Raw genomic sequence first — 22,867 nt, 5'->3', positions numbered from 1 at the left:
AGGCTCTAGGGACCGCTAATTGGAAGCTCAGTGTCGTCCAAGGGATTGGCGTTCTTGAGGCTCACAAGATGGGACCGGACTGGGAACGTAGTCTAGAAGTTCACAGGATGAGACCGGACTGGGACCGAAGTCTAGAAGTTGTCTTGATGTTGATAAATTGAGAATTGATTTAGTTGGATTGAAGCGGAGATTCTTGATAGCATTTCAGAGAATTAAATGAATAGTTCGATTTGACTGGTAGAATAGAGTAGAGTAGTAGATAACGAGCTGAGCAGAGTAATTGAGTAGATTTGAGTTTGTAGATAGGTAAGTCTCAGCAAGTGCAAGTGATTGTAGAGGGTGGATCCACAGAACATCGTATCGAGAGTAATAGATAAGTAGATTTGAGTAGTTTAATATACGAGTCCTGCTTACCGTGAGTAGAGTCAAATCGAAGAATTGCAATGAATTACACTGTTAAAGCATCACGTAGAATTTATAGAAATACATTGAGCGTTGCACAAATCATTACTGATAATTTAGAAAACTTGATTTAAAGAATTTAACTGAACTGTGACACGAGGCGGCTTGCAAAATTGAAGGACAAGGTTGAACATACTGAATTACCATGAATTGAAGTGTAAGAGTAAAAACTGAAGGCTGGTTCCGTTGAAATAAACTTGAAGAATGTTTCAGGTGATGAAAAATACTTGTTTGGAGAAAGAATCTAGTAGGTTGTTGAACTTCATTTTGAGAAAAAAGACTTGGAGCAAAAGCACACACAAGAGAGAAGCGGAAGAGGCAAGCGACGTAGAAAAAGTGGTTAGTGTGTGACGGAAATGCTATGGCCGAAAAAATGCGATGTGGAACGACTCGACACGTTTACAAAAGTAAATAAAAAAATTGACATCAAAACTTAATTAAGGCTGAAAATACGTCATAAAAAATGCCAAAACTGATGGATAATTGACTCACACGTCTAGGGATAAAAAATATATCAGATAAATCCAGAATAGAAAGTCGAAGCTGAGGACAATGACAAAGTGGGACGACAAAAAACAACGACAACGCGAGTTAGCGAACTAGGCGTCAAACTGGGTCGACAATAATAATGGGTCGTGAGATCTGACACTGCCCAAGCTGTAAGTCTGAATTCTAAAATGTTGGTGAAAATGTTTACTATTGTATTCAAGAGAGCAACCATTCAGTTATTTTGAAGATTCTTACAATTAACTTTTTTACAGAGAAAAAATACTACGATAATAAAACATTCTCTTGGTTTTTTTTCCTATTTTGAAAATTTTATTGAACAAAATTTAAATATAATTTTTCCATTGTGGAGGGAGCGATTTGAAAAATTCATAGCTCAATCCATCGGATCCAGGAGCTTTCTCTGAGCTAAGGATCCTAAAGCGCAGGCCACACCAAAGTCGCTCCCGCGGCGGTAGCGAAGTTAAAAAACTCGCTTTCCATGTTATTAAATTGAGCAGGCCACACCGAGCTCGCTCCCGCAGAGGGAGTACCTCGGCGGTAGTTTCACTTGGCCGTGCCAGGCGAACTTTTGAAACGTCTGCTGGTGGTACTACCGCCGAGGTAGCGAGCTCGGTCTGTCCTGCACAATTGAATAACATGGAAAGCGAGTTTTAAAAGTTCACGTTCGGTAGCGCATGCGCAGGATACCGAGAACCGACTACTAGAGAACCACACTCATCAAAACAAAACCAAACTACCGCTAGCGGACGTTTTTTGGTGTGGCCTGAACTACCACCACGGAAGCGAGCTTGCTAACTCTAGCAGACGTTGGTGTGGCCAGTGCTTAAGGACACGATCCAGATCATTCATTGTGATTTCTATAACCAACAGTGAATGTGTTGCGTCCTAAAAAGAAGGCATTGGGAGATTAACGTCACTGTACTTAACAAGAAATTTAAGAATAAGAAGAATAAGAATAAGAATACTTTATTTGCCATTAAACAAAAAAGTTGCAATCGGCTTCGTCAAGGTCAAAAACAATCAACATTGATACAGTAATCAATTAAAATAATAATAATAATATATTATATAAATTTTACAATATGTTCTACTAAAATATAATCTCTAATTGCTCACTCAAAGAATAGCGTGTCAAAAACAATGTTACCAACTTTAAAACAGGTAGATCAGCAAGATTTGGTCATTTTTCAATTGTATCTGGGTTGGATGCCATAAATTCACTAAGATTATAGAAAGGCTGATTCTTCAGCCATCTTCTAACAAGTAATTTAAAACTCTTCTCTGGCAGATTATGAACACATAGTGGAAGTTTATTGAATATCATGTATCTCTGATAGTAATGGCTCTATGTGTCTTTGCCAATCTTATTTGAGGAATAGGAAGATCAAACTTTCTTCTTGTGTTATGGGAGTGCCCTATGCTGTTAAACTTGTGTATATTACTTTTTACTTGAACCAAATCATTATGAAAAATGTATAAAGTTGGCACTGTCATTATTTGATATTCAACAAAACTTTCTCTGCAAGATTCTCTTTGTTGCAGGCCATCGATTATTCTAACCACTCTTTTTTGAAGAATAAGTATCTTTGTGGCAGTGCTACAATTGCCCCAAAGTATAACTCCATATGTTATTAGGGAATGAAAAAGGCCAAAATAGGTTGTCAAAAGCACATCTGAGCTTACACAGTATTTGGGCTTTCTAATAAGATATACTAACCTAGATCATTTTTTTACAAAACATTCACTTGTTCCTTCCATGTCAATTTACTGTCTAGGTACAGACCAAGAAATTTTACAGCTTGTTTTTCACATCCGTTATTTAAAGAAAAGTAGATGTGTTCTGTCTTATCCTCATTGATAACAAGTTTATTTGCTTCCAGCCAGGTTTTAGACGCTTGAATGCATTCTAATAGCATTGTTCTCACATTTGTCATATTTTTATGAATGCACATTAACGTTGTGTCATCTGCGTATAGTATAGGCAGGCCTAATGGAATACATTGCATTGAAAGTCATTCATATAAATCAAAAATAGAAATGAACCAAGAAAAAATAGAAAATTCGACTAAGTTTAGGAATCTATATAATTAAATACTCTCGGTTTTTTATAGAAGTATGAAACTGATCTCCAAAACTCTTTTACATCTTTACAGTTAGGCCGGTTGTGGTACCACAGAAGGAAAATAATCCCTCCCACATCCCACATGCGATTGCGGATTTTTTTCAACAATCGAATCTTACTTCACGAACATATTTTTTCATGAAACGTTTACAGCAAATGAAATAGAAGATTCTATTGTACATTTCAAGATCAAGTAATGTTTTTCATAATGAAAATGAATTTGTTGGAACCAGTAATTGCAAGCAAAGTTAGGATGAAATTGTAGCATGGTGTTTAACGTTGAGGGAAATGAGAGAAGGGATATTGAGTACTATGTAAAGGAAGGAAGTAGATTGGGTCAGTTGGAAAGATTGGGTCAGTTGGGTTAGTTGAGTCAGTTGGGTTAGTTGGGTCCATTGATATATATAGTTAGATGACTAAGCTATACCTTCAAGCGTTTGGAAGCATGATGCCTCCTTCATTTCTCGTCGCCATTGAATATCGGGCAAGAAGTCAGGCGCCCAGACAGACTTATATGGGAAAACATCGACTTTCATTGCGTTATATCTTTCGACATACTTGATGGATTTCAATATAATTTTTTTTCAACTTTTCGTCATTTCCATTACCATATGATACAATGATTTGTTCATTGAACATTATTTTTAACTCGACCAAACATCTAATTTAGTGAACCTACCTCACTACAGATTTTGATCCATTCTATTAGCAAATGAATCTCATTTTTACAATATTTTCCTATTACCATGTATTTAGGATATGGAAAATAAAACATTTATTATAGAATGCTAATATTACCGTATATTTTATTAGATGGCAAATAATAATAAATCAACTGTTATCACAATATTTCGTGAAACTGTTTCCATTCGTTTTGCAACTTAAGTACCTATAGGTACTAACTATACTCTATACTCCTATATTTAATATAAGATAATAAATAACTACATATTATAAGAATGGGAAAAATAAAACAATAGCAATGATGAAGAATTTATAGACAATTTTAGCAAATAATATTTTTTATAATACAAATTTAGCATACAATATTTTCATAGTTCACAAAATATTACAATAGAAGACAAATTAATGGAATTGAATATGGATACCTATATTGGATCTATGGAAATAAAATATTTATTATAATATTACCGAAACTTATATTTTATTACTTGGCAAATGATAATGAATCAACCTAAGCACAATATTCCTTGAAACGATCATTTGGCACTAGGCTTAGCCTGCATGAAACATGACCGATGAAAATATAAAAATACTTATGTATGAAAAGAAATATTTTTATCTGGTGCATGCAGATTCGTACATCCATAAGCACTGCATGAAACTACCATACTTTGAATATTTTTCATTGCTTCAATAAAAAAATATTATCATTTGAAAAAGGCTCTTTTTCTACACAGCGAATACAAATACCCGACTTCTTGCCCGAAATTTCTGGTAGCTACACTAGCGCAGTGGCATCATAGCGGACTTCGCTCTTCTTAATCTTATTCTCTATATCAATGGTTGGGTCAGATTGTGATCAACAATCATAAAGCAAGATAGGAATCGGTAGAGAGAGCTAATTTACTATTAGGATAGAAGTTGATGAGTGGAGAATATCAGGAAAAAGATTATTATTCATAAATAATCAATTATTACAAAAAACAAGGAAGTAATCAATGTTAGGTTATAAAAATTGGAATTAAAAATAGGATAACAGACAGCATGGTCAGTTAATAATATTGGGCTATAGGCTATTGCTAATATATTATGTATTGAGTTATTTCAACACAGGGGAGTAGCTAATTTAAAGTTAGGAATTAGAAATTAACAAAAAGTTATAACATATTCTAGTTATCCAATAAAGTATGAGATTATATTGAGATATGGACAAGTTAGATTATAGGTTAAGTGAAGTTGTATAATATTAAGTATGACAAAGTTATTGGGACTATGTGAATTGGGATTTTTAAAGGAGTTCATAGAGTACTCATCATTATAAGAGAAAGGGCTTGGAAATGGACAGTTGGTAGTAGGAAGTTTACACATGAATGAAGAGGAGAAATCACTAGATCACTTGTAGCACATAACAGAAGACACTTTAAAGTTTGACAGTAAAGACACCTTAAAAGGCAGTCTGCTCCTGTTTTAATTTATATATATATATATATAATATATATATATATATAATATATATATATATATATTATATATATATATATAATATATATATATATATATATATATATATATATATATATATATATATATATATATAAATTAAAACAGGAGACACAATATATAAATAGATTGAAAACACTAAAAAACTTACATTAGAAATGGGGGGAAATATTCAGAGCCTGAGTCTCCTTCCTCAACCGAGCAGACTGCAGTTTTGAATCCAACGGTCGACCACAGAGTACGCACGGAGACTCAATTGTAGCAACAGAGACCACAGATTACGTGGTGCAGACGGATGGAGAGAAAAAGAGTACAGATTCAGGGGACATTATGGGGTATTTAGGGGGCGGTTACAAACGGGATATTTAAGATTTCAGTGAGTTATGAATAAGGAAAGGTGTAGCTTATGAATTGATAGAATAGAGGAGATTTAAAATTAGAAATCAAAAAAGAATTAGACTAAAATTGGAGAAAGGAATTGTAGAATTGAACTTTATTGAAGATTTTTTTCATTTTTATTGAACATTTAATATATATATATATATATATATATATATATATATATATATATATATATTGATAGCTGTGAAATTTATTATGATATGATGGAATTTATTTCAATTTTATTAAACAGTTGGTGGCTATGGTACTATTGCTGTCTGTTGAGACCAGGACTGGAAGCAGCTCCAAGCACCCAAATAAAAGTCAATTCTTTCGTCTTGGCATCTATGGAGGGGGCTGTGGGAGGGAGGGTGGCAAGGACTTTGACTTTGAAGCATTGGTCAAAGTTCTTGTTGTGCTCAGAGCCATGGGTAGGGATGGGTAGGGAAGTATTATTTTTAAAGGAAGGCCTGTGATTGTTGATCCGGAGGTTTAGGGCAGTGGTGGTTTCACCTATGTAGAAGGCAGGACAGAAGTTGCAGGAAAGGAGGTAGATGCAATTTTTGGAGATGCAATTACTGGATTGATGGATTTGGTGGGTGTAGTTGGTGATAGGACTGGTAAAGGAGATGGAAGAATCAGTGATAGGACAGGTTTTACAGCGGGGGCGTTTGCAAGGTAGGGTACCAGGTGGAGTTGGGATTTCATCAGAGGTGAGTGATTTGTTTTTACTGAGAATTTTCTTGAGGTTGGGAGGTTGCTTATAAATGAGGGTGGTTGGTTGCTGGAAAAGGTGTTTGGTAGAGGCATAGAATAGAATAGAATAGAATGACTGCCTTTATTTTATACCTGGGAGGGCGAAGTTAGGGCGCAGTCGGCCCTCTCTTACACTTAACCCTCCAATACAATACTAAATTGTAATTTAACAAGCAATACTCAGTAAACTAAAATAAAACAAAACTATATTTTAAATGAAAAAGTAAAAAAAAAATAATAAAATAAATAATTATAATGATAATAAGTGGAATAGTTGAATCAACTTAAAAGTAGAGCATTCTTAAAATGTAAAATAACAAAGATCTGATGGGAAATAGATACATTTTTGACGGAATAATATATATGGATAGGATCGATGGATATGGATAGGATGGACGGATAGGATCGAAGAAGTAAAAAAGAGCAATATGGCTACAAACCTTACAAGCGAAATGAGAAAATAAGGAAATTGATAAATACTTCTAGCATGAAATTAATTAATTTTGAGAGAGAAAAAGAGTATTTTTTATATCTGTCTTTAGAGTTTACTTTTAAAGTTGAACTTGATTCTCTTGAAATTACTCTAAAGAAATTAATTTTGAGACTAAATGAATGTATCAAACTATGGAAAATATGAAAGCATGAAAAGAAAGCTCACACACACACACACACACACACACACACACACACACACACACACACACACACACACACACACACACACACACACAACAACAACAACACATGCGCCTGTCCAGCCACCGCTGGTCCAACACAGTGCTACAATGCATGAGTCCATACCAACACAGTGGTATGATGCACCCCTCGCTAAGCCCAGCCACCCCCACCACCCCTGATCCACCGGAAGACAGCCGCGCCGAACCGATGATGACCCTCGATGCGCTTCAATTCAGCCGGCAATGAATTCCACAATCCACAAGAAAGGACTTGTTGAACATGACTGTCCTGTGTGTTGAGACAGCCAGCAGATGGGAACCATGCCGTGTACCACCCCGACCGATGTCACTCAAATATTGAAAATCCTCTGCAATATACTTAAGTGTTCCAGTTTTCAATGTCTTATGCAGAAAAATAACAGCATGGAGTGCCCTACAATCATGCAGCCTCATGAGGTTAAGTCTGTCAAAGTATTCAGTCACATGGTCGTCATGTCTGAGGTTGAAGATGAAGCGTACACAGTAATTGTGGGCATGCTGCATCCTCTGTAAAAGTTGAACACAATGTCACAGCAGTTAAAAATTGGAAAAATCAAAGTCTTGACTAACATAATCCTCGTGGAGAAAGGGATACAGTCAGCAATCTTCTTCAAAGTCATAATGCCCGCAATGACTCTATTGCAAGTCAAGGTCACATGATTTGTCCAGTCCAAAGTCTTGGTCATGGTAAGTCCTAAATTTTTAACATCTGAACTGTACTGCAATTGAACGTTGTTGATTGTAATGTATGGTCCATTTGAAAAGTCAAGGGTGTTCAAGAGCCTTGAGTAGCCAATAATTAGCCCTTAGTAGCCCTTAGTAGCCATAATTACCTTTGACTTTGTCTCATTAACTTTGAGTCCATTACTTGTAGACCATTCAATAACCCTGGCCAAGTCAGCATTGACCTCCTCAACCACAATGCTGAAATCAGTTTTGTTGAAGTGTTTGTAGATTTGTAGGTCGTCTGCATAAAGGTGGTATTTAGAAGTAAGTAAAGTAGTAGTCACGTCATTTATGTAGATGCTGAACAGCAGAGGACCCAAGACCAAACCTTGAGGAACGCCTCTATTTACCTCACGCCAGCCCAAACACGCATCCCCGACCCTCACACACTGACATCGACCCTGCAAATAAGACCTTACCCATGCCACAGTGGAGTTGGAAAAGCCTAAGCTCCTTAGCTTATACAATAGAGTAGGGTGGAAAATGCTATCAAAAGCCTTGCTAAAATCTATTAGAACTGAAACGGTTAGCTTCCTTTTATCCATAGCCCTGCGGATATCATCAGTCACTCTCAGAAGGGCAGATGTGGTGCTGTGACCGCTTCAGAAACCTGATTGAAAATCACTAATCAAACCAGATCCATGAATATAAGAAAGGTATACAGTCAGCAATCTTCTTCAAAGTCATAATGCCCGCAATGACTCTATTGCAAGTCAAGGTCACATGATTTGTCCAGTCCAAAGTCTTGGTCATGGTAAGTCCGAAATTTTTAACATCTGAACTGTACTGCAATTGAACGTTGTTGATTGTAATGTATGGTCCATTTGAAAAGTCAAGGGTGTTCAAGAGCCTTGAGTAGCCAATAATTAGCCCTTAGTAGCCCTTAGTAGCCATAATTACCTTTGTCTTTGTCTCATTAACTTTGAGTCCATTACTTGTAGACCATTCAATAACCCTGGCCAAGTCAGCATTGACCTCCTCAACCACAATGCTGAAATCAGTTTTGTTGAAGTGTTTGTAGATTTGTAGGTCGTCTGCATAAAGGTGGTATTTAGAAGTAAGTAAAGTAGTAGTCACGTCATTTATGTAGATGCTGAACAGCAGAGGACCCAAGACCGAACCTTGAGGAACGCCTCTATTTACCTCACGCCAGCCCAAACACGCATCCCCGACCCTCACACACTGACATCGACCCTGCAAATAAGACCTTACCCATGCCACAGTGGAGTTGGAAAAGCCTAAGCTCCTTAGCTTATACAATAGAGTAGGGTGGAAAATACTATCAAAAGCCTTGCTAAAATCTATTAGAACTGAAACGGTTAACTGCCTTTTATCCATAGCCCTGCGGATATCATCAGTCACTCTCAGAAGGGCAGATGTGGTGCTGTGACCGCTTCGGAAACCTGATTGAAAATCACTAATCAAACCAGATCCATGAATATATCCGCTCATCTGAGAGTGAACAATGATCTCAAGAACCTTAGACAAGACAGACAATAAATTAATGGGCCTGTAATCAGAAGGAGAGATGGGGTTAGGGACCTTGTTCAAGGGAATCACAATTGAGAGCTTCCACTCATCAGGAAAAACAGATGTCATGAGGGAAGTGTTGATCAAATGGGTGAGGAAAGGAAGGATCAAAGGTAAGAGGATTTTCAGGAACTTGATTGGGATGCCATCTGCACCAATAGCATTACTTTTTATTCTACTGATTGCTAGAAATATCTCTTTCTGAGAAACTGCAGAGAAGTAGAAATTCTCATTAGGATGAATGTCAGGAAGGGAATTGAAGTGGACATGGGCTTGATCCAAACTCACAGGTATATCAGTGAAAAAGTCATTGAGGTCATCAAGCGAGTAGGCTACAGTTGGCACCTGCCTCTCCTTACCAGCTCCAATCCCCCTCAAAGCACGCCATAATGATGAGGATGATGACCTCTTAGATGAAATCAAGTTGCGGTAGAAACCAGCTTTATCATTTCTGATAATTTGTTTGCAAGAGTTTCTTAAATGCTTATATTGATTATAATCATGAGGAGTCTTGGACTGCCTTGCCCTTTTACACCAATAATCTCGATCCTGCATCAGCCGCCGGATCTCGTCCGTGAGCCACGGAGCAGGATCTCTGGTAACTCTGCGGTTTTTGAGAGGAACATGTTTATTGAAAAGGAAGAGTAAACTGCTATTGAGTAAATCTAACATAAGGTTTACATCATTAGTATTGAAAATGGTATGCCAGTCAAGATTAAGTGTATCATTAAACAGATTAGAAAAGTTAATATTGTTGTAATCCCGGTAGGTGATAACTTTCGGTTTAGGTTTGGGTCTCTTAATGTTATAAACTAGGTAAATTAAGTCATGTGCTGAAAGACCTGGGAAAGGAATTTGTCCATGGCTCACAGCTGATCTCCTATCAGCAACCGCTATGAGATCTAACAATGTGTCTGAGGTGGAAGTGTGATACGTGGCTTGGAGAGGCAGCAAGGTCATACCGTTCGCAAAAAACATAGTGGTCAGTTGTACTTTGTCATGAGTATCAGGTCCAAGAAGGTCAGTATTAAAGTCACCCATGATGGCCACATGTTCATAAGGCACCATCAGCCCCAACAGAACCTCCTCAAATTCGGACATAAAGCCAATGTGAGGGGGCCTGTAGCATACCGAAATCAACATTTTTACTCCATTGCATTTTATTTCAAAAAACATGTATTCAGGCCTCGATGGACGGGAGTTATCTGATGAGAACTTATGAGATGGCCGCAGAGTACGCTTTATGTACGCAGCAACCCCTCCGCCATTCTTGTGCAGACGGTCATTGCGGATGATAACGAAGTCGTCAAGAGCAACGAACCGACTGGGGACAGTTGGCTTGAGCCAGGTTTCAGTCACAAGTATAATATCACAATCTCCACAGGAGAAAGTGCACCTGAACTCATCAATATGGCAAAGGAGGGATTGTGCGTTCACATGAGCAATCTTGAGTCGATTGGGATAGGGCGAGACAGCCTGCTTGAGGGAATCGGCGACACTCAGCGCGGCCGCACCGACATTCAACGTGTCAGGGCGACTGCCTCGGAACAGTGAGGCGGAAGGGGGGGAGGGAACAGCCAGGTGCGGAATAGTAGCAAAATCAAAACACACCACATTCATACTAGCAAGCAATCACACAGGAGGAAAGCAGAGAAAGAAAGGTAAAAAAAGACGATGAAAGAGATAAAATTAAGATGTTAATAATAATATTATGAAAATGGAGAGATAAAAAACAAAGTAATGTACAGCAGTAAGCAATGAGTCGGAACGCTAGCTACAGGCTTGAGCTGTTCGGCTCCTATAAGATAAAATTGAGGTTCTAATTCGGTTTTTGTGATAATAATTGTGAAAGAGAAAACGAATGACAGATCAAAAGTATTTCAGTTCAAGATTAGATACACAGTAAACTAGAATGTAGGATGTCAATCAATGCGAGAATCAAACGGAATAAAAGATAGTGTGAACCGAGTCCACTATTACAGATAACAGATGGAGGAGGAGTCCACTATTACAATAACAGAGGGATTGGAGGAGACGACATGGAACAGATCTTTAAGGACAGGTATGAGGTTTTCAATTCCAGGGAAGTAGGTGGTACAGAGCTTTGGAGTTTGTGGGATTTGGGATTTGTTTGTGGTTGGATTAGTGCCAGTTTTGGAGGAGATTTGTTTCTGTAAAAACCTTTCAGGATAGTTACATTTCAGGAGGGATTGGTGGAGTTTTTTGAGGTACTGGTCAAGATGGTGGGGATCACTGCAAATTTTTTGGCCTCTGATTGAGAGGGAACGTGGGCGTATATATATAAATTATATATTTAAATTGAATTGAATTGAATTGAAAATTATAAGTTTGATGAGTATTATTTTTTTTATTATAAATAACATTATTTGGTATAGGCAGTATATAGGCTAAGTTTATACTTTTTTATCTTTTCACATGACAATAAAATGATATTATTATAATAATGTTTTAATTATTGAATAATAAACTCAATAATGAAAAGTTTTTTGATCAGCTGTTTTATATTTCATATATATATATATATATATATATATATATATTATATATATATATATATATATATATTGTTTATTTTCTGTGTGGCGAAAAATAGCGTTTGCACCACACATTTCATTTTATTTGGTATAGGACATGTTCACCGTCTATTACTGACTTTTCACATTCTATGGTAACTGTAGGAAAAATGTTATGTGCAATATGTGCGCAAAGTTTCTTTGCTGCACTCAAGAAACCATCATTCCGTAAACGTTTCTTTCGGTGCAGCAAAGTGGCACTTTGCGCACTAGTTGCACAAATAACTATTGAAGGAAACACTCAAATGGATTTATGGATTATAAATGAATTGAATAATAATGGCATCTTCAAAATTTATTTAAATAATTCAAATGAATTATGTCATATCTATTATATAAATAATATATATTATTATACAAATTTTGTATTTTGAACTATTACACTAACAAGTAGTGATCGGAGCATAAGGTAACCTATGCAAATTACGGTTGTCAGCCCTTGTTATAATACCTTATAAAACTATTCATTATTATCTGGAACAATTCACAATTAATAGCATTTATTTTAAATATACTTACCATATTTTGAATAAAAAGATTTCATTTTAAATTATTAGCTTAAGATTTAGAAACAGTTACGGTAAGTCTCTACTCCTACTGGCGAACAAGTGTTTCACTTATGCCAGTAGTCCTTCACCTCCAGCCGTATTTTACAGATAAATGATATAGATATTTAGAATAATAATTATTGTTTTTTTCTGATTGTCACGTCTTTGTACAGTTTTTGTGTTTTGGTGAAATAAATTGAATTGAATTGAATTGAAAATTATAAGTTTGATGAGTATTATTTTTTTATAATGAAGCTACTTTCTGTTGTTTAACCAAGCTGCGTAGCTGGAAGGATTTCGCGGGTTGATGCGGAATAGTAGTTCATGGCAAGTGTCAGGTGATTCATTGTCCTAAATTTTATATTTTTTCATTAAGCACTGTAGTCTAGATAATTGAAAATATTCGTTGGTACATTTCAAGATCCTAGAGAACTTGAAGATTATTGAGTGAAGGGTTCATAATAATATATTGATTGACTGTTCTAAGAAAACATTATGGTTAGAATATTTGTCTTAGTAAAGTACAGTACAATTCTATACACCCAATTCATTCTGTCACCCTGTTTGCAAACTCTGTATCGGTTGCACAAAAGCCGGTTAAATTTCAATCATGAAATTAATCACGATTAAAATTAAGCAGGCTTTTGTGCATCAGGTCAATTGCAATTCGATTCTTGTACATGGTTGCTAGGCAACAAAGTCGTACTAATCAATATTATTTTTGATCTAATATTGTTTTATGAATATGGACCTCAAGATCTGCTGCATCATTCACAATGAGCAGATTTATCAGAAATCGAACATCAATATCAACAACTCAGCAATAAGAGAAATGCTTAACGCTAGCTGGCAGTGTAAATGTTCTAGGTACCTAGGATACATTGGATTCTAGGTGTATTCTAAGTTACATTGCTAATATCGTTATAAAAAAACTTTGACTTGTCGTTTCTCAATATACACGATGGATTAACTGAGACAAAAATTATCCTTTTCTGGACATTATTATCCTTGAAAACGGGAAAGAAACAGTTGTTTTGAGTTGAGCCTGTTGTTCTTCTCTCAATCTTTTCCATTATCTGTGAATCTGATGAACAGTTGATGATGGATGAATACATTCAAATAAATTATGAAATAATTCACTGTATTGCATTTCTTTCTAGTGTTAGTTAAGTTTGAGGATATGCAGTTACACTCTTAGCTGACGCTAAAGATTTTAGGTGTATTATTCTAATGCATTTCTTCCTAGATTTTAGAATTTAGTCTGACGATTGTTGACGCTAAAGATTTTAGGTTTGTATACCATTCATGAAAACTCTCTTTAAATCAAATTGGTAGTGTTCTTCGATATGCTGAATTGAAAAAAGTAAAACATAATTATCTATAGAACAGTACATTTGTTGGATTATTTGATTGCTATTAATTTCACAAAACAATTTATTTCTCTCTTTTCTGTATAGGGCTACTTTTTATAGAAATAGTAAGAAAAATAAAAATCTCAGTACCCTTTTTGAATTGTTTAATCACAACATGTTTCGGACATTGATGCCATTTTCAAGTGATATGAAGTAAATAAATTTATTTACTATTTAATAAATGTATTAAATAGTGGCATCAATGTCCGAAACATGTTGTGATTAAATAATTCAAAAAGGGTACTGAGATTTTTATTTTTCTTCCTATTTCAATTTATTTCTCTATTTATGATTTTTAGTTCATATTCAATTAATTATTGTAATAATTTATTGATATAATAATTTGATGGTTGTAAATGTTGCAGACTCATCGGACTGTGACTGTGATCGGTCGAGTTGTAGCTGCAGTACAGAATCAAGCGGTTCTGTTGGCAGAAGTGGAGTGGGTGGTGGAGGGGGAAGCATGACGTCATCCGTGCCACCCCCCTTGCCCGTTGTGCACAGATCTCTGCAGCCGCAGTTGTTGAATGGCAACCCCAGGCAGAAGGTCAAATTCTCTGACACTGTCACTCACATCACTGTTCAGGTATTAATACTGTTTCTATCCACTCGAAAATTACAAAAAGCTACAAACAAGAATTATTTTTAATTTCCTTGCCCTATTACCATATGTAAGGAAAGTATTGCCACAGAATTAATATAGCAATATTATAGAAGATTTCTCTGGTATTGCTTTCCAAAAAAATTAAGGTACCCTAATTTCAAGTTTTCTATACGTTTCAAGGTCCACTGAGTCCAAAAACATTATTTTTGGGTGTTGATCTGTGTGTGTGTGTATGTCTGTGAATACGATAACTTCATTCCTAATTTACCGATTGTATAAAAAAGCACTATAATCATAATACAATTATTATTATATTGGAGGAAAAACTAGGCTGAGCCTGTACTATTTCTCTCCAAAAATTTTGATAGAATGTTAATGTTATCCAAAAGTTAAGGTTATGTAATCAAACACTGAATTGAATTGAAAAAATCTTTATTCATAAACATGTAAAAAATACATAAGAATATTGTCACAGAATACTAAGGAATACTGCTTCGTCACTTGATTTTCAGTCCAGGAATAATTATTTGAAAATTTTGAAGGTTGATGGTATACTCTCAATGACTTGACATGACTTTTTGAAATTTTAAACTTAAGGTCCTTATAACATGAGAATCCGACAGCAATAAATTCGATAAAATTCAATTCAAGATGGTGGATAATGACTAAAAACCATGTTTTTCACGGTTTTCTCAAAAACGGCTCTAACGATTTTCTTCAAATTTATACCCTGAATAAGCCCTATCTATATAAGCCTGAATAATCTAAGCCCTATCATTTGACATTAGTCTCATTTCTATTGAATGAAAACGACTTGATATTGTCAACACCACTGGTTTATTAAAACAATTTTAGTACTAGTTTTGGTTGTTACATCATCATCAATCCCAAGTGAACTCTTAATTAAAGTTTACTAGAGATTGATAATGGTGTAACAACTTAAACTACTATCTCAAATTGTTTTAATAAACCAGTGGTTTTGTATCAAGTCGTTCTCATTCAATATGGATATTTTCCTAAGAATCACAACAACACAGTGAGTTGATGCCGTTTGAATATAATAAAGTTTGGTACTGAGTAGTTAGTTTTCAATCTTCCACGTTGTCTGGCGCACTCTAGTGCGTAATTGCTTAATTGTTTGGCTTGTAGTTTTTCGTTCAGTTGGTTCGCATAGCTGCCTCCGTTGACAGGACAGTTCGACTCGTTCGTTGATTTGTTTGTATTTCTATCGGAAATTATTAATTGTAATTTCGTGTCTCCGATCGTAGGGAGTTATTTGTTTCAAAGTACATGTGAGAGTTGAGTATTTTTTATATTGAAAGTAGTAGTGAATTAATAGTAAAATTGAGAAGCAGAATTCCATACATGATTCAAACAACTCTCTGCAGTACCTGGCTACATCATAAATCAACAGAGGTCAAGTGATTTATTTACATTTCTATTCCTTAATTCTTTCCTTTACCTTTTTACCACCCAAACCTATAGGTATAAATCACTCTGACTTACAGTGTAGATCATCAGTCGGGGTGAGTTTATAATAGAGATTTTTATTGCATCATGAATGGATTCATTAGTCTTTTCCTGCCAGAATATATTGAATATTAAATCGATCTAAATTACAGTCCACTTAATCAGAAATTTGTATAACTACAGTGAATTGATTTTTTTATCTATTTATATTTCTACATTGTTGAAGGCTAGAAGGTTGAATTCGACGTGTAAGTTGTATTGGTAACTACCTAAATTTATTTTCTTGATATTAAATTTATGAGCTTAGTTACCTATCATTATCAGCCATAGATAACTGGAGGACGCTAATATTGAATAGCTCATTTATTAGAATCAATAATATTTTTCTTGTTTATTCACAATCTTTTCATTTTTCAATAAAAGCCTTTTCTTTCATTATTCCATCTTTATCGGACTCTTAGAGCTTTTGCTTCTGGAGTTACTCAAACTTTCATAGTCCTTCATTCTAAAACTCTTGAGATTTGAATTGTTAATTTCTACCTGTTTTTTATCCATTCATCTAGTAAATGGCTGGCTAATCATGGAAATTATAGGAAAAAGAGCAACAGGCACAAAAACCGTTCCATTCCCAAATTTAGACTAGGTGTGCCAGAAATAAGGTTATGTTTTCACTTAATCAATTTTATTACATTTAAAAGGATAGATTAAATTTTATCTGATGGATCAGGGTCCCATTTCACCGTATTCTATAAATGATCATAGATTCTTGACAAATTTTTACCAATTTGATCCTCTATTAGGGCCTCATTACACCTCCATAATAATATACTACTTTGATAATGATAGAGACATTCTATAATATTAAGGGCCGTTTGCTTAGTCAAAGCTTAAACTGAATTTAATTTATTATCATTATTGACCGAGCGAAGTGAGGTCTAAGATTCAAGTCGACGATTTTGCATTTCTCTTTATGTTTATTGACCAAAGCGAACCTGAGGTCTTAGTTTTGACTAGATCAGCTTTTGCCTGTTTGTTTGTACCGCAGTTACAGTCACAGTTATTGTCCGATTTGGATGAAATTTGGTATGCAAGTTCTTTGAAACAAGGCGCAGAAATGTATGTGTAACAATGTTTGGTAAGACCTCCAGTTTTTTTTTTTGTAATATTTAAAAAACAGTAGGCTAACCTCAAAAGTTACTTTTTCGTATCTTTGAAGATACAGCAATTCATGTTCTTACTTTTTCGCATCCACTGTTACCAGGGCATGATGTCCGAGTCGGTTAGAGTGTTGTTTCTCACACTGTGGGACCCAGGTTCAAATCTCGTTCTGACCAAATTTTTTTTGCAGATGATACTAATTGTTTTATCTTATTCTAATAATATATCATTAAAAAATTATTATTATGATTATATAGAATAATTAAATTGAATCATCTTATTATTATTAAATTGATTTATCAAATTAATTGGATAAATTATTTTTTAAAAAATCTCTAATATCAATACATAAATAACTATTGTTATAGCTATGCCCCCTCAGGGGGGGCAGATTCCTGAAAACCCTTTTGTAGTGGATGTTTTGAGGCTACAATAAACAATTGTGCGAAATTTCAAGTTTTTAGGCTTAGTAGTTTGGGCTGTGGTGTGATTTCAGTTTGTCGTGGCTTAGCCTTTTAGATATAGGTAGGGGTGCCCCCCCTGAGGGAGCTGGGCCCCCCAAAATTTTCACTTTTTAACCGATCATTGCACAGCAAAGTCATGAGGAACTTTTACGTTCAGGTACGTAAAAAATCAGATCTATGCAGAAAAATTCCAATCAGGATCACAGGAGGGTTCAGGAGAGGGCACTTTTCGAAAATTTTGATGTAAAATCACACTACAGCTCAAGCTAATTGGCCTACAGACTTAAAACTTCGCACAAATATTCTTCAAACATGCTAGATGCGCACTAAGAACGGATTTTGAGATATTTTGCCTCTAAGGATTTGAAAGGATGAAAAAGGATCCTATTAAGTAAGCTTATGGTAAGGTGAACTCCATATGGAACTGAGATAATTGTTTGTTTTTATTCTAACATATGTTGTAATCATTGGAAAGCTCAAATCAATTTCATCAATTAGCTGATCGAATTGATTTTGCGTTGATTGAGAGTGCGAGCTTACCACGTGTTTGTTCCATCGTTGTATGCTTGGCCAGTTCGGTTTGCGCCTTCTATCAATCAGCTGTATATGGAGTCTCATACACTCCGATTAGAACAGAGCACAAAGGTTAACTTTGGTTAGGAGTTTGTTGATAATTCTTTTTTCAAATTCAAATTTTATTGCCATCAAAAATCACATTGAAAACTTTCTTAATAGACAACAAGATTACAGAAACAAAATGTCAAACATATACCTACATTTATTTGTAGCACGGCCAGAAAAAGACAAACTTGAGTACTAGCCGTGAGTTTATTAAATATAACTTAATATAATATATTTTTTGTTAATATTTTGTGAATAAAAATTACGAGTTGATGAGAGATGCGAGTAATTCCTTATATTTGAAACGAATGGTTATTCTTAATACAGTAGTCGGGGTCACTGCAATCAAAATTTTTTTATTCTGTACGGTAGCTAATAAATGTCATACGTATTGATTGTCCATAATGGAAGTAATTGAACTACTCAAAATTAATGGCTTACTGGTCCCTCATAGATTTATAGTATTCCTGGTGATTGAGCCTGTCTTTTTCAGCGTTGTCTATTAATAATAAAGCTTAATTTACAATTAGCTTACCCAGCGAACTTCGTACCGCCAATGTATCTCATGTTGCACTTGACTTTATTGGTGAATCATGAAATTTATCTGACAATCAACATGTTCATTTACATCTCAATACGGACTTCCTATGTGCTTAGTCATGCAGCATTCATTATTCCGAAAACATATTATTCTTCTCAATCAATTGGTAGTAATATCTATCAGTAAAGTTTTCAATTAAAAAAAAAGGTTATATCAGTGTTTCATAGAAAAATATTCAAAATATTCAATGTTTTAATAGCTGTAGATTGTTGATATATGGTCCAGGAAATATGCGATGTACGATGAATCACACAGAATTTATTCCATATTCTTTCATTTTAGGATGAATATAAGCTAAGCTAAATTCAAAAAATTGTAAATTATTCTTTCATTCTTCTGTAATTAATGAATGCAATATGAATACTATACATATATACTATACAATATATATATATATATATATATATATATATATATATATATATATATATATATCTATATATATATATATATATATGGTGTCACAAAGTGAATTTTTGTGACGGATGGAGAGCCGTCGTCTAGTGTAAAATTAGCGAATTTATTCTGCTTTAGAATAGGAATAGGATCGACTTCCAGATATATTTTGTTAGATTTGTAGTTGTGTATATGCATTATCACCATCGTCGCCAATCCCTATGAATCAGCAGCAGCCGTATCATCAAAACAATAAGCGGCTACCAAGTCGGGTTGGTATCGTTCTTCATGAAATTTCTGGAATAGAAATATTGTTTACCGGCCTGATTTAGTGTAGTAATTAGTATCATTGTCATCATTAGCTGCACCCTTAACATCAGGAGCAGCTGAGTCAAACCCTGTCACATGACCAGTGGCGTGATCGTCTTATCAGACTCTCATTGGTCGGGAAGCTCTTTTCCCCCGGCCTCCTAATTTTCAGCGACCCCGTACTGCTTCAAGAAGACCTGGGAGAGAAGCAGTTGTTCGGTGAACGGGTTCGTGTACGGCTGCGTTCCGAGCGGCGCTCCTAATAGTGGTGTACTAGAGGGTTAATATTCTATTCTGTATTTTAGTGAATGGAATATTGTATGTCGAATTGCCGACTGTATTTGAAGGTGGATTCTCCTGGGGGATTTTCTTTCTTGTCGGTTATTTTTCCTAAATTCGTATCACTGGGGGTGAATGAGTTATCCTTGGTTTTGAAACCTGTAAGGGATCACAAGTTTGTGCTACAAATAGTTGAGTGGGAAATTTAGCTAGGCTCTTATAGCGGGTTATTTTTGAGTACTTAATTTATAAGTCTCGACTCTGTCGCTTCACGACGTTTTTAATTAACTTATAATACGGGAAGTGAGGATCGGTTCGCTATTCTCCGTATCAGTATCCACGTCGATTCAGGTAATTGTATGTCAGGACTGGTAGTCCGTATATTTTTCCTTCTCTGTAGTAAGGTGGCCTTTAGTTTAGAGAGTAATTTTTCTCCAGTTAATTTTTATTCTTGTGGGAAAATCCCTGTTCCTTTTGAGAATAGTTTTCTCGATTAATTTTTGTCCCTGCAGAGAAATTATTATCATTTATAGTAAGTTTTCCTTGTTTGGTTTTCATACTATAGAGTGGCCCTGTATTTTAAATTCGCTTAGCAGTTTCTGACTTGCTGTAATTCCAAGTAGGAAAAGTCCAATTCTTTTCCTAGAGAACTCAGGTGCAGCTTGAGTTCGTCCTTGTCGAAGTTTCTAGACTGCGACGTCCATTCTCTTTCTTTCTCTTCACTTTCCCTATTCTAAAATCCTTCTAGCTCTCAGGTACAGCTTGAGGACTTCCTCGCCGAAGTTTCTAGACTGCGGCATCCTTTCTCTTTCTTTCTCTTAATTCTTCCTGTGTTAAAATCCTTCCTGATCTCAGTTCCAGATTCGAGATCGTCCTAGTCGCGGGTTTTCAGACCCGCGAATCCTTTCAAAAATTCTTAGAAACCTGTCTTCTTTAATAGCAAATATTATTTGCTGGTTTTCCCTGTGGAAAATTCACGAATTTTCCCGTGATCTCAGTTGCAAATTAGAGATCGAACTTGTGGTAGTCCTTAGACTGGCAATTACTTGGAAAAGTCTATTGAAACCTTTTCCTGAATTAGGAGTCTCTGACTCGATATTTTCCTTGTGGAAAATCCTGGAAAAATCCTTTCCTACCCTGACAACGACAGGCTGTTGTCTTCCCGATATTATTCTACAGACTGTGTCTGTGAAAAATCTTTTCTATCCTCTCATAATAGTCGACATATTGACTATTAATTTAAAAGCGTTTCGGACGATTGAGAGTGATTCCCATACCCTTAAGGGCAGTCACAGATTGGCCCTTAATAACCGACGCGCAGTCATCAGATTAGCGCGGAAATCCTGCTTAGCAGTTTCAGAATTGCTGAAAATCCTTTCGCAGCTGCAAGCTCGCGATTCAGAAATCCCACACCTCAAACCTTATTCTCTAAATTTTAATTACCACATAATTGAAATAGATATACTATGTTTAGCTAGCAGGTCCAGCCTGCTGAGAGCTAGAGCGCAATTCTCAGATTGCGGATTATTGAGCAAATATTTATTTGCTGTAGAGAATAATAATCTTATTATTGATTCTCTGTTCCCTATACCTTATACCGTATACCTCATACCCTGCACCCTATTCTCTATAGCTTACACCCTATACCGTGCCCTATTTAATTATACCTTGAATACTACTAATAACTCCATAGTTCCGTCATACCTTTACCCCATAGCTCTCACCTTAAACCCCATAGAAAAACCACATCCCGGGCTTGCAGGTACAGCTTGCTCAACTTATCAACTAATATACATTGGTGTGGCTGGAAAAAGAAGCCTTGAGCTCCAGCCACGAGTTCGAAAATATTCTTTAAATTATTTGTACATTTGCCGTGATAATATTCTAAAATAGGCTACAAACTAAAAGATAGTAAACCAAAAACCAAAAATATGTATGAATAAAAACAAAAATCAATTCTTGAATCAAAAATCAACAAGCCCAATAATAGAAATAGGTAGGCTAATATAGAAATTATAATAATAATAATAAAAAAAATTCTTCTTTCAGGTAATCAAAAAAAAACCAAGTTTAAATTGAGCGTGTTAAAACAAGTTATAATTATAGTAATTTAGTTTTCGATTTTAAAAAGTAATTCTCTTTTACCCAGGATCTTATTTTATTTAATTTATTACTTGTAATTTTATCCCTAATGAAATCGTCTGGTATTCTATTTATAGCTTATCGCTCTGGAACTTGAATTGATGATTGCTGGTTGTCAATGCAGTGAAATTTATACTGTAAGCACTTACACTTGCTGGTCTTAAATTGTAAGTGACATTGCGTTGAGTAAATAGATGTGTATTCTTATTTATGAATATAATTAAGTTTGTTATGTACGTTTGGCGAAGCGTTGGTAAGTTTATCTCAGTCAATTCAGTTTTATTTCAGTTGGTGCTCGCCGTCAATTCGCAGTTGGTTCAGATTGCGTACTACCTTTATAAATAGAATTATTGGTAGGGATCTGATAGTCAGATCCGTCTCCTTGTGTAGGGTTATCTTAATATCCCTTAACACCCACCCTGTATTCAAAAGGCCGAGGGCCGAATCGGCCAGTAACGCCACGGGTAAACACCCTTCCTCTGAAAGTAAAAATCTCGCGAAAGAAGCAGAGGGTAAAGAATCAGGATAGAGGGAGAAGTGTAGGTCCGGTATCTCCACCTGTCAGTACGGCTACTGACCCCGACCCATGTCCGACTGTAGCTAGTCCGCGTTGTAGCAATACTTCGCAATTATTAGGAAACCTAGAGGGTGGAATAGGACATCCTAATAATATATATATATATATACTCTCTTTCATTAGGTGAATCATTTTTTTCAACATTTTCCAGTTTCTCAATGATAGGGGAGTGATAATTATTTGTATAGGTCTTCTAAGGCTATGTACACATGGTAGCGTCGCACCGCGCGGCTTGAGACGCGCGTCCGGCTGCGCGGTGCGATATACAATGGAGATAATGGCAGCTTCCACATGCACCACTCACT

General features: G+C 35.5%; 1 protein-coding gene across 2 annotated transcripts in view; it reads left to right on the top strand.

The window, feature by feature from the left end:
• The window catches only part of LOC111045325 (WD repeat-containing and planar cell polarity effector protein fritz), a 111,061-nt gene that overhangs the window by 72,439 nt on the left and 15,755 nt on the right, over window positions 1–22,867 (top strand). For both annotated transcript variants that reach the window (XM_039428402.1, XM_039428401.1), the window contains exon 10: window positions 14,307–14,527. In XM_039428402.1, the coding sequence (XP_039284336.1) occupies window positions 14,307–14,527 (221 nt within the window). The remainder of the gene's footprint in view (window positions 1–14,306; window positions 14,528–22,867) is intronic.

Source organism: Nilaparvata lugens, chromosome 5 (genome assembly GCF_014356525.2).
Source record: "Nilaparvata lugens isolate BPH chromosome 5, ASM1435652v1, whole genome shotgun sequence".
NCBI lineage: Eukaryota > Metazoa > Arthropoda > Insecta > Hemiptera > Delphacidae > Nilaparvata > Nilaparvata lugens.
The sequence above is the reverse complement of the archived record's forward strand: the minus strand, read 5'-3'. Positions and strand labels throughout refer to the sequence as shown.